General features: G+C 36.5%; 1 protein-coding gene across 1 annotated transcript; it reads right to left on the bottom strand.

Moving 5' to 3' along the window:
* Window positions 1–1276: 1276 nt before the first annotated feature.
* Window positions 1277–4422, bottom strand: LOC128298603 (uncharacterized). The gene is made up of 2 exons (XM_053034372.1): window positions 4307–4422; window positions 1277–4240 (listed from the first exon to the last, which is right to left on the bottom strand). Exons 1-2 carry the CDS (start codon window positions 4319–4321, stop codon window positions 1277–1279), a joined length of 2979 nt encoding a protein of 992 aa, XP_052890332.1. The 5' UTR covers window positions 4322–4422.
* Between the last annotated feature and the right edge of the window lie 9219 nt (window positions 4423–13641).

The raw sequence follows: 13641 nt of genomic DNA, 5'->3' as shown, positions 1-13641 counted from the left end.
ATTCTTTAGCCTCTGTCTTTCATTTGCAATTGTGTAATAAATGTATTACTTTATAAACATGCGACAACAATAACAACTAAATGGTTTCCATGTTTTTTGAGGACTCGCAATATTTTTTAGTTTGTCGGCAATATTGTTATAGACATCGTTATTATTACGACAGCTAATTGTTACCTATAAGTTAGCGTTACTGTACCGAAATATTAGTTAATAAAAACAAATTATTTTCTGATCAATAAATCAATTAAACACAACAGTTTTAAATCTGCCCTTTACTATCTGTTATTTAGAATCTAATATATTTGAGAATCAAATACACAAATATCAGCGAAACAATCTGTACTATCTATTTATCTTATATATATAATAACTTACGCAAAACGTATATTCACATTTTGGTATATACATTTATAAAAACATTTTAATCTAACTTGTTTTCCAAATTTTGTATTCAACATTTCTTTTTCTTCTTCTAAAAATGAAATGTATTTCCTAATTTGGCATGCACTTGTACCCGTTGAGCTTATCTTCACTGTTCTAACCTAGTCTAGACTATTGTATTAAACATCATTTCGTTTTATGTGCGACGTAATTGCAATATTTTGCTCAACATAAACAATTATTTCATCATTGTCACTTGAACAATTTCCGTGTCTAATCAAATAAAACAAAACGATGCCCACAATTTGACAGTGTGGAAGTAATGATAACTACCTGCTAAGAAATGCCTGCAGTTTGTCGTTGAAGAACGACATAATTTATCAAAGTATAAACTCTCATTCTGGCATCGTCTCAACAATGCTCTTAATGAGAATACCTCACAGCGATGGCAACAACAAAACTGCTTCCAAACACCTACTACTGATAACTGCATCCCGTCTTACATCCATTGCAGTTATGCAACACGCTGTACCAACAGATCGGCACCATGGGACTCCATACTGTCTCCATTCCACCGTATGATTTGCTCATCCCGAGCCCCTTTTCCTATCTCTTTTCTTTTCAGCCCAGTATGCGTTTGTGCACTAATTGCCGGTACACGTAGAGCGATGTAATTAGAAAATTCCTTCCGAAATGATTGATGTTGCCATTAAGCAGGACATGAAAATTTCTTTATACTATTTATTGATCATCCTCACGACGGAATAGAACATTTAATACGTTAACCTCATTTGCCGTCTTACGAACGAACACCATTATCCTGTCGTAGTAGCAGAGCAAAGGTACAAGAAGTGAGAGGGGTCAAAATTTATGTACTCATTTGTTGTTGATTTGATTAACGGTTGCCGGATGTGATATGTTGCCCTTGAGTGAGTGAAGTTCTACGGAAATACTCGCGGTAATGTGCATTTTTTGGTTTGCTGAGGTGGTACGTAAGAAACTTATTCAGGTATTTATTCAATGGATCGTCTAAAATCTCCCAAACCCGTTCATCGCCATAAGCGATCGGTTTGCCCTTCATTAACGCTTCTGCAGCGAAATAGTACTGAAACAGATGATGTTCAAATCTCATCCGATTATCCACAACCACTATCAAACCAATATCAAGCAGAAAGACAAACTTCGGATTGTCGATTTTTAACTCCGGGTAAAAGGTTAAATGTGCTGCCAGTTCGCAATGACCTTCGTGAGCTGCCTGTTTCAGTGTTGCCGCAGCCATACGCTGCTGTCCGATGCCCATAACCTGTATCGCCCGTTGATTCGATTCATGAAACTGTTTCTCCAAATAGCGTTCCAGCAGAGCGCCAAAGTTTGTCATGATTGTCTTATCTTCTTGGTAAATTTCAGCCAGAAGTTTTATTTGAAACGGACTCCCGACGATCCAGTCAGCATAACTATGTCGCAAGTACTGCAACATATTGCTAGCCTCTAAGTGACTGTTGCAGTTCCACCATCGAGTAAGAAACTCTACGCACTGATGCTCATCGAATGGCAACAGCGAAACAACTCTTGCCTGAGGTAGTGACACGCGAAGATGTTCCGTTTCGTGTGGTCGTGTTGCGATCAACAAATTTCGCATACGAAACGGATACTGAAGAAACAGCTCGGAGGCCTTTTCGACAGATATTTTGTAGCGATTAATTACACTGTCGTATCCATCGACCAGCACGATCAATTTACCCGTATTTAGGATCGCGTTGCGAAAAAGAACTTGACCTAAGCGAGAACTTCCAGCAAAAAAGCACTTTGTAGCGTGCCGTATTGCATCTTCTACACTGATGGTGCCAGCGTTGAGTTTGGTGATTTCTTCCAGTGTTTCGGTATAAAACTTAAGGTGCATAAGACATATCACATGATCTGGCAGCGAACTAAATAATCGGTCAATTAAATTTTGCAGGAAAGTAGTTTTACCCATGCCTGGCACATTCGAAAGTATCACTGCTTTATTGATCGTTAACAACTGATCAAATCCTGTTTCATCAAGGACACTGCGATCACTAATGAGCGTTCGACTGAAATATTGTCCCTTAAGTTGACATTGATACTTAAAACTGTACGCTATAGGATCTACTTGATTCATCAGCAGCTGAGAGATAAACTCCATGTCCAACAGTTCTAGTGCTATCTCCTCTGACAGTAGATCGTGTAGCCGAACGCTGCGTTGTTGGAGTATGATTTTCTTCTCAAGAAGCTTTTGGCGTGATTGCCGACTCATATCTCCAAGCTCAAACCGGTCGGAATGTATATGGTCATTCTTGTCTGCAAAATACTCCTGCTGCACATTACATGCAACGTAAATGGTTTTCACGTTTGTTAACACATTAAACTTGTGCCGCGCGTTTCTAATTGCAGAACGGCAACACTTGTCATTGGACACGATTACCATCACCTTGCTGGACACGTTTTTCAAAAACAAAGCACAATTTTCGAGATCTTCGAAATCGTGAAAACAAAGTGCGTCGAACACAACGAACTGTTCCCGCAGTGTCATCAACGCCTGCAAAACCCTTGAAGCGCTTACTTCCGCATTGTACGCAGCTAATACTAGCATATTATGCTGGTTCACTTTAGCTAAGAACTGTTCGATTGGCGCTAGCAATGTATTTCGTTCAAACACGTAGCCAGTCGCGGGGTTTGATTTTTGAAATTCCTCCGATTTGAGTAACCATTTCTTGCCCGCGATACGTGCCCTAGAATTACTACAGATAAGCCTCCAATCATTGCCATCAAGAAACTGTCCTTCAGAATCACGAATCCATCGATCTACCTGATCAAACACAGCACGCATATATTCGTCCACTTGCTCTTTTAAACCAAACACTTCCACTTTTGTGATCGCTTCCAGCTCAATAAAATTCGGCTGATCTGTAGCTAGTAAGAGATGGTCGAAAAAAGTTATCACTTCTGTCCGTTGAACTCTGTACTCTATCCAATCTTTGACAGGTTTCGTTGGATCAACTGCTCTGCATATAAATCCAGGTTCAAACAACAGTTTCAGCTTACCGCTAACGATTAATCGATTAAGCTCAGTGATTGAGAAATCATCACTCTTCATAATAGAGCGCAACATTCGCTCGAGTACAATGCGAAACTTTGTCACACAAGGATCCATGCCTTCTCCATCCGCTACAAACGATTCCCGAAACAGTTGCCGCTCCAAGTCAAACACATCGCGTACAAGCAGGGCATGAAACTCATGGAATATTCCATTGGGGTTTATAGAAATTTTCTTCCGCTGCACCAACTGCTCTGCAAGCTTTCGTGCGACCTCACATATGGGAGAAACGCGATCAATTAACTGCTCAATGAACTCAGTACACTTTGTATTGAAGCGGTACAGCGATGACTCTTTTCCTCTGCAGCGTACGTTTAGCGTATGAAGAAAAACATCCGAGGCTGGCTCTACTGGTTGGATAACTTTCATAACGTTCTCGTCCACCTTGAGGTTGGTGTAAATAACAATGTACTTCAATCGTCCATCCTGGAATAACTCTTCTTGCTTCAGCCCCAGGAACGAATCGAAGTATTTAGGCAAACTGTATTCCGTGGTCGTTTTTAACAGATCGTCCAGCATGATGCGCTTCGATTCATCTTGCTTATGCTTGGCCTGTACCAAACAGTACTGCTCTTCGTCCAACAAGTGCATTACGATGTCATCGAATTTTCCAGCCACTGCCACTTCGACTCCTATCTCAAAACGCTTGCCACTTGTAGCAAGTCGAGAAAAATACAGCGTCGATAATCGAAGTTGGTTCAGGTACCCTTCAGTACCGGATCCGGGATTTTTTTTGTATTTTCGCTATAAAGAAAAACAATTGGTTCATAATTAGTATACTGTCACTTATTAAATTGTAACTAAACTTACCCTGCACGCATCCATCGTAATTATCTTCGCATTCTACACAGCTTCCGGAATGGCCAATAATGTTTTCGATGAGTCGTGCACTTCAAGTTAACACTTACACATCGGTGACAATTCCATGCTATCTTTGATACAAAGTTAGTCTTCTTGTTATTGTTCGCACATTTACTATTACGATACTACAATTCCATTTTCGTATTAGTTAAACTAACGATCGGAAAACGGTTACTTCTACAAAATCTAGGCCGATGTATCTGCTTACAGTGAACAACTCATTTGAACAAAATACAATGTTTACATGATATTTGCTTAGAGTGATCAAATGTAATTGTCACTTGTTGACTGCCTTGCGGTGATCGAATGAATGACATGAACCCATTTGGTTAGACAAAAATCAATGCCCATCGTTATCACACATTCTAATCGTATCGTTATCTATTTCTTGCCTAGTGCCAAACTTGCTTCGTACTGATAAGCTTCTACGCACACCATGCTACTGGCAGAAATTTCAATGTTTTGACCTTTTTCAAAACCAATCGACGAGCACATGTGTATGAGTGTGTGCTTCTATCGCTATCAATCGCAGAGTTTAACCTTGGCTGTTAAAAAAAAAACTATTGCAAAAAATAAAGCAGCCAATTTGACATGAATTGCGCATTTTTTCATTGATATGTTGAATAGGATTTATTATAGTTATTGTTTGCGCTAAAACCATTTGTCCAATAAGTTTGACGATGTTTTGCGTACATTTGTTTAATGCATATTCAAACGAATATAACTTACTGCTAATAACCTGAATATATTTTAAAACATACTTTACAAACTTTTTGCCTTGCTAACTAGTTAGGACAAAGATTAGGATATATAAAGTGATAAAAATATTAGTCGGTTATTGCAGACATTATAGGTCATTATGCCACCAAGAACACCATTGAGTATTAGCCTGCAATTGTTAAACCAACACGTGGTTCCGTATAATTTGATATAACTCGTCAGTGTAAACAAGAAATCCTCCAAACCATATTAATCTAAATTGCACATGTCTAACAATACATCGTAAATATATTGGTGAAGATAAAATACTGTCAACGTTTTACTTTACGCGCATACGACACCGTCACACGTATGCACACGTCGCAACCGTTCCGTGGTAGATTTCATCCAATTATCCAAAAACATGTTAACCAATTAGTTTAATCGATCAAATATTGGTCAGAAACACTTTCTTCAGGTTAAAAGTTAGTTTGTCTACATAAATACGGTAAATAGGTAAAACGTGGGTCATATTCATCGATATAAAAGCAAATAAAACTTAATATGCTGATTTAATTTATTTAAATCTGCATTATATTGTACTTCAAAACTATAACATGCAACGTATTACTAGCAAGTATATTGCAACGATTGGCATAACATAAAACACAAAAAATGGAAGTTTACTTGTGCCATCAATAAAAATGTTAAATTTATGGCACCCGCAATTTAATTTTCTCACAAAATTTGCCATATTTATTATGTTGCTACACTCAAGGAAACGAACGAGGTTCACCGCTCAATCGACTTCTCTACAGATGACCATGGCTATATCCATTAGTTTCCCTGTAGGCCATAAAAAAGTTGTATTTTATTTTCTTCTTCTTTCTTTGCTTTTGCAGACTGCAGCATAGACAAGCTTACAAACCAAAACTTTCAAGCTAACGAATTAAACGACACAAATAACGTGTCGTTAAACAGTGCATGTATCCAGTTAGTTGCACATCTTGCCTACCCTTACACCATTCAAAATTAATATTGACACATATTTTCACTTTACACATTTTCCAGATATCCAGAACATAAGGATTTTGCACATTGATATCGCAATCTTAGTGATTTTTTATACATTTTTGTAATTTAAATTCCTTTAAAATGCCTATCCCAAAAACAAAGCATACTGCTATCACAAAGTTGGCATCTGGTCTATAATATGTGAATAATTTGGAATGTAGTACCAGCACTAAAATGCTTACGTCGTCAATTTAAAACCGGAAAGTGGTCAAAATCTTATTCGGAAACAGCAACGGTAAGCACTAACACTACTGCTGCAAACCCGCTAAGCAATCGGTGACTATAAAACATGTTGCAAGTCGTTAGGTATATGTAAAGAACAGCTTAACGCCCTAGCAAAGACTTTTATGGGAATAATTAATATACCATTCCAAAGGATCCCGAAAGGAGCAACGTAGAAGTGTTGGGTCAGCAAGATGCATAGGTTAGTTTCTTAAGAAAGTGAAAATCCAAAAGGGGTTTACTAGGTTTGCGCTTGGTTAAATATTTACACAGAATTTTCATCATAATTAATGCACAAGCTAAAGGATTCTGCTCGTACATTCAAACTGCAAACGAAACGCCATGTTTGAAATAGACGCCATGAAATCTGCCAGTTTCATCTGTACGACTGCAAAATAGCCCTGAGCGTTTAATGCTACATAACATATGACGATTCTCTACTATCAGCCCCAAATGTGTGACTGTTGGTGTTCAGAAAACCACAAATGAGTTAGACATGTAGTTTTTCTTAACATTCAAGCACACGAGCAGAACGCCGATGGTTGTCGTAAGTATTGCATCGGAAACAAAATTAAATGAAATTTGCACGTTTACTCAACGTTACGTATATTGTTGAACGCATTTAAGAACACCTTTATGGTAAAGACAATAAAAATTCATGCAAATATAAGAACCTTCGTTTAAAAACTATTATAGCATACAGTTGAAGATGACTTGTCTAAAGACGTACTTAACGAATACATTAATGTTGGAGCAATGATCAAAACACAAACAACCAAATATAGACCAACAAAACGGCGCACATTTACATAAATCTGATAACTTCTTCTAATGCATAGTGGAAAGGTGTGTAATGCAGTAATTACAGTTTTAATTAGAGTTTTAATCTGTGTGTATCCTTACGCTAACGTCCTCGGGGATAAATAAATCTAAATAAGAGTAACAATTCAACATAGCATTAACAAAATTGTATATCATTGTGTTCCCAACTATGACGCTTTAGAGCAATCACTACAAATATATAAAAAATATATCATATATCATGACGACCAAAGGCTGATATGAAATAAAATAGATTATGTAAACAATAAAAATAAAATAGTATAACACAAAAGGAAACTGTGTATAAAGAAGTATACTGAAAATGCAGCGTTGAGAATGTTCCAATTCCTTTTGCCAGATCAACAATCACAACCCATACATTTCTTTTTTGGTTTGCATACACACTAACAGAAAACAGTGCTTAACGAAGATTTAAATTGGTTGACCAAATAAGTGCATGCTCAAGGGGCGTACGTGTTAGAAAGTTTCTATACCTACAGCATACAGCAGCTCCACTTTCAACAGTACGCTTAGTGTCTAAAAATTCCTGGAACATTATACCCTTCATCGTATATTTTCTATAGTGTGCATACTTTGAAGCGCTGTTTACGTTTCCCAATGGCACAATAATTTATTTCTACTTATTCAAACTACTTTTTGTCCATTTTCAACCACCATGAACAATGCTTGATGCTAGAATGCTTTCAACTTGCATGTACACTCAACGAAGTATGTACAGCCTCTTACCGAGCTGCTCAACCCTATTCTTTCTAAACCATACGCCCGTTCTAAGTGCAAAGCCATACATTTCTAATGCTGTGCTCTGTAACAATTCACAGCCTAATCTAATAAACAACGTTTATGTGTTGCAAATCAGAAATCTTGCTCGTACGGTATTCTGCCATCAATCCCAGTCATGCAACAAGCAGAGGAAAATTAATTTCCTTTCGAAAACACATTTAATTAAACTTTTATGAGTGGAATCTTCGATATTAGCAACCGATTATACAGTCGCTTCTTTTCCTGCTCAAATTTACTTCCGATGGCTTATTGTTTTCTAATATCCGGTATAACATATAACGTCTAAGAAAAGGATTCTGTTCCTTTTATGGCCACCCCTGGGCCTTCGCTGAAACGTTTCGTGGTGAAGCATATCATGCTGTTACGATCCAGTCACACACCTAAAGGAATTTATTTTCGGCCGTTCATGCCGTCGTTTGAAATATATAATTTTCAGCGACTAAAGCACCCAGTTGTTTCCGTTTTTCTGATTTTCTTTGCAAAATTAACATAATTTATGTAAGAAACGATTTTTCATTAATGAAATTGATTAGCAATTAATATCTACGTAAGGTTCTAACCTGCAGAAAAATTTATTACCAAATTGTGCGCAGCGCTAAAAAATATTAACAAGTAGTATTTAAATGTAAATTTACATACATGTATTCCTACAGTCATTGTTATTTAGGAACCTGCGTAATTGTACATAAACTCCCTCGATATGGAAACTGTGTTGATCGTTCTAATAGGCCAGTGCCGTACGCATGTGGCTTGTAGATACACTGACTTCATGTTTTCCTTTACTGTTGCATTGCACCTTCTGGCCTGTGCGTGTGAATGATAGGTATCTGTTATTGATATTGTTTAATTATATCAATGATAAGGTCCAGCGCAGAAACAAAGGAGTTAATTAGATTAAATTATCCCGCAGGCAGTGCTTTGATTTATAAATACCGGCGACTGGTGGATTTCCTTCGTTTACGTATTGGTGCTTTCTGTCACTCTCTCACCTAAGTTCTTGCGTCGCACAACTGTCGTACGGTTACTTCCGTCGGCTCATTCCACCAAATATCCTGACGAATATTGCATTCCGGTAAGCCCTGACGTCTCAATGCCTCCATTGAAGTGAACCGCAATGCGGTTCTCAATTATTAATATTATTGATAATTATGTGCACCGATAAGACGGCCGGAATCGGTCTAATGCTTCTAATACCCTCAAGGGGAAAGTTTGATGGCAGAGAGAACATAAACGGTGCGGTAGGTCTTGTTATGCTGTCCATCGAACGTCTCCTTTACTCCACCTTTGTCAACCTTTCTTACCTTCACTGAAGCTTCAATCGAGCCAGTCACAAACCGTAAGAATAAAGCAGGTACGGTTTACCGGAAATGCAGCACACGGGATTCTTGACAAGCAGGAAGGTATCGTTTGAAATGTTTCTATGGCGTAATTTTGCATCTCAAACGGTCTCCTATTGGTACGGTGACATCGTGTTTGACATCCTTACTAATTAGTTTTCCTTTCGTATGTGTTCTTTATTATTATTTCTTGTTTATTCTTTACTAACCTGCTCTATTTCAACATCTGTGACAACATTAAATACAGAATATATAATCATTACACCTAATTCAAGATACATTTTTAACAAATGTGCAATATTTTTGTACTCGTTGAAAATGAAATGAAGAACTATCCCGTTCTAGCGATAAATCATAAATAAAAAAATGAAGCCATATATGCATACAATTGAAAAACTATACGTGAACGATAGTTAATGCACAAGAAAAAAGAAGATATCAGTGCGACCTAACTTTCTTTCGACTGATATGATGTATAATCATGCTACTGTGCATTATAAACTTTGCATGCATTTTAGCTACGGTATCATGTATCATGTTTGTGTCATATGAAGTTTCTGAATATTTGCAATAGACATTGCAAATAGGCATTGTTGATAATTTAGTAAAAAAAAAACTGTGAAGTTTCAACAAACAATTTCTTTTCATTTCCCAAAAACCTTTACAGATGGTACCACTCGAACGCAATGAAAGAAACCTATTTTATACATCTGCCAACAATACCATGGTATGATGCGTGATTCCAGAATAATAGCAGCATATATATGTAGCATGGATCAAATTCCGTATTAGCAAATAAATCATTGGAACGATCACATTAGTCAATTGCTTGTGGCACGTGTTACACTTTATGTGTTTACAATATGTTTACTGAAGATTTTTTTTTACACAAATAACCATTGATGTTGTTGCAAATCCATTCAGTAAATATTATCTTACCTGTAAGCAGAAGAGAGAAACAACTTCTAATACGTCGAAACGAACGGTATACTAAACGATGGAAGCTCAACATGAAACAAATTAACTGACATTGTGTGGTATTGCTATTCATACATTTGAAAAAAATACGTGGAATTATGATAATAAATGCACAAGAAAAAAGAAGATATCAGTGCGACCTAACTTTCTTTAGACTGATATGATTTATAGTCATGCTACTGTGCGCAATAAACTTCGTAAGCATTTTCGCTACGGTATCATGCATCATTTTTGTGTCATATAAAGTTTGTTGATATTTGTTGCTTTGTTTGTCAACCAAATTTATACAAATGTCCATTAATCCACATTGTTTTTGTTTATTCATTCCAAACGGTCGATCCGTAAAACGTAATATTGATAAGTTCAAAACTGTGAACTGTACATTTTCATTTAATTAAAATTAGTTAAATAAAGATGCAGCGTACTTTACACATATTAGATAATTATTGAAAAAGAAACAACACTTCCGAGTAAATAAAACTAATATCTGTTTTTCGTTATAAACATACTGTACTGATATGTTGTGAAGTAATCTTAACAACAACATCTAGATCATCCTCCCTCCTATTTCAAAGGGAAAACAACACTCCGATGAAATTGTTGAGGGTTTTTGAGGATCTATCGCAGGGAATAACCAATAAAGACCAAACCAACTGGAAATTGTTAAAAGGAAGGCAACAATCGAATAAATTGACTAAAATTAACCGGTCAATTACACAAATCAAATCGACCTCTCCTTATTTTCTTCCATCTGTCTCGGTGCTTTCTACAAGAGACTTCTAAAGACCGGTAGTTCGTCTGAACGATTTTTTTATCTACGAATTGAAGAGTCAACTAACGAGCTTAAGACGAATACTGAAGTTTTTGAAAAGCAGAAGTGTACAAATCTGCATGCTGGTATTGCAGATTGAAAAAAAGATAAAAGGTTTCGGAGAAATCGATGCAAATCGATAGAAACCGTCAAAAAGAACTGAAAAAACGGAAACTAATAATCATACACAGTTCCAAAGCTACTAAGGCTAAATCCTTGTTTTACCAAAACACGGAATACATTTTAAAATTGTACTTTTTTACTCACTCGTCTCGCTTCTTATTCTTCTTTGCAGCACTACAGGCTGCTTACCTCCTTCATGCAACTGACCTCTATTTTCTACCTTTCTTGTGCCTTGGAACAGGAATGGTTCTGTCGTGTAACAGACCGACGCTGCTACCATTGCATCATAGGAATGTCCATCTTATTTTTATTCAAAGTAAAACGAGCTAATTTAATCTTAATCGATTTTGAAATAACCGAACTACAGTTTTAACGCACAGCTTATTGAATGCTACTGTCGATATGAGTCTGATGCAAACGTAATTTTAAATCACAGTTAAGGGATAATTTACTCTTTAAAAAAATCACCATGAGGTATACAATTCTAGATACTTTCGACTAGAGTGATATGGAAGCAAACCTTGCTCTAAGGCATTGATTTGATATGCAAAAGATTTAATCCAAAAACATTTATTAAGAACATGTGCATTCCTTTCCGTATCATGCCTGGGTCATCTTTGAACCGTATACGATACATAACAGGACAAAATTTGCAATAATGTCTGCAGTTTGCCTTTAGAACCATTAGACTGGTATCCTTTCTTTGCTCGGCACGGAACGCCTTTTAACGACGGGTTTTGCACTGCAAAGTGGTGCTCTAGCCAATGTTAAGATTCATGCTCTGTGACTGGGAAAGGATCACAAAAGGATTATTCTAAACTATCAACCAAAGACAAGAAGTTCCTGGTCCTGCATGGCTCGCTCACTACATGCTAAAAACCCAGGATGCACCGATATAATTATGATAAACTTGGCAATCTTTCCATGTTCTTAATTTTCTCAAACCTTTCCTAAGAATAAATCTCCGGACGCAATCAGTTTCACCATACGACCTGAAGCTAAAGAAGCTTTTAGCAATAATGAAGATTAATTAAAACAACCGTCGAAGGAAGGATGTTATCACCAAATGGACTACCTTAAGGTAGATAGTCACCCAATGAATGATATATGTATACAAATAGATTTTCATTATGCTCTTCTTTCTTTCAATCAAACGAAAGCGAAACAAAAAAAACTCAGCCATGAAGCAAAAACTGCTTGTTTATTTACCTTATTATTTAATTATTTTCTTGAGCCTAAGTGACTTCTAAGTGGTGCAATTAATTTGGAAACATAATACTTATACTATAATACTATTGATACAACACAATACAATACAATACAATACAATACATTTTTAATTTATTTATTGATTATTTTGTCGAATTGTAAATCTGAATATTTTTTTCATAAATCTATACTCTTATCAGTATTGCAGTATATTGTTTGTATTGTTTCATCATGGCTAGATAGTTATTTTTTCTTTGCTAGAACAGCCGATGAAGTACGAAGTAGTATCGACTTGTTTTTTACGACATAGTCGTAGAGTCAATCCTTGCTATTGGGAAACAGTCCGGAAGAGATTATGCACTAGTTGTGTCGTGTGGTACCGGCGACACTACCAAACACCAGCGCCAATTATAAACCGTTCTAAAAATTAAATTAAACCTAAACGTAACCTATGTTAATCATGAAAGGTTAACCAAACAGAAGTAGGATTGCAATAAAGGAATTTCATGCAGGGATTAAACAATTTGGTATTTTGGAGACGGTTACTGGGGCTTAGCTCTATGGAAAAATTATGATCGAACATATCGGACAGAACATTCAAGTTTTTGATTGCTGTCTACAATGGATAATTTTCGCCATAACGAATCATAGTCAAACAGAGGAGGTCATACGCGTAAGCAACAGGACAGGACCCACAAACGCACACGGTACAACAGAGATAAAGCATCAGTACCATTGCTTCAGAAGATAGACGATGGAAATGAATTCCGCGTGAAGATAGTGTGTATTGAGCTTGTGTTCAAATAATGTTTTATTTTAATAACAGGCGGAGGATGGGTATAAAACTACTCCGTAATCTTAAGGATAAACCAGAAATGAAGAAGTCCGACATATGTTAAATCTATAAGGTCTTATTCTAAGGTTGTTTTTCTCATATCGTACATATTTTAGGATAATTTTTTTTGCGATTTCACATTTACAAAAATGCATTTTTCTTCAAAATTCAAAATGCTTTTATAGCATTACTAATACTTAATCAAAAACAACAATTTTTATATTGGATATTTAATACATAAAGCGACCTAATAAATCTGGGGAAGACGGCCCCCTTTCACGATTTAAAGAACAAATTTCTCAAAACCAATGTGATTTACATAAAATGTAAACTTTAGGGGCGGCCCGGTGGCATGATGATAGCGGAGCCGGTC

This window comes from Anopheles moucheti, chromosome 2 (genome assembly GCF_943734755.1).
Source record: "Anopheles moucheti chromosome 2, idAnoMoucSN_F20_07, whole genome shotgun sequence".
In the NCBI taxonomy this organism is placed as follows: Eukaryota; Metazoa; Arthropoda; class Insecta; order Diptera; family Culicidae; genus Anopheles; species Anopheles moucheti.
Note: the sequence above shows the minus strand (reverse complement) of the source record. Positions and strands in the feature narration are given on the sequence as shown.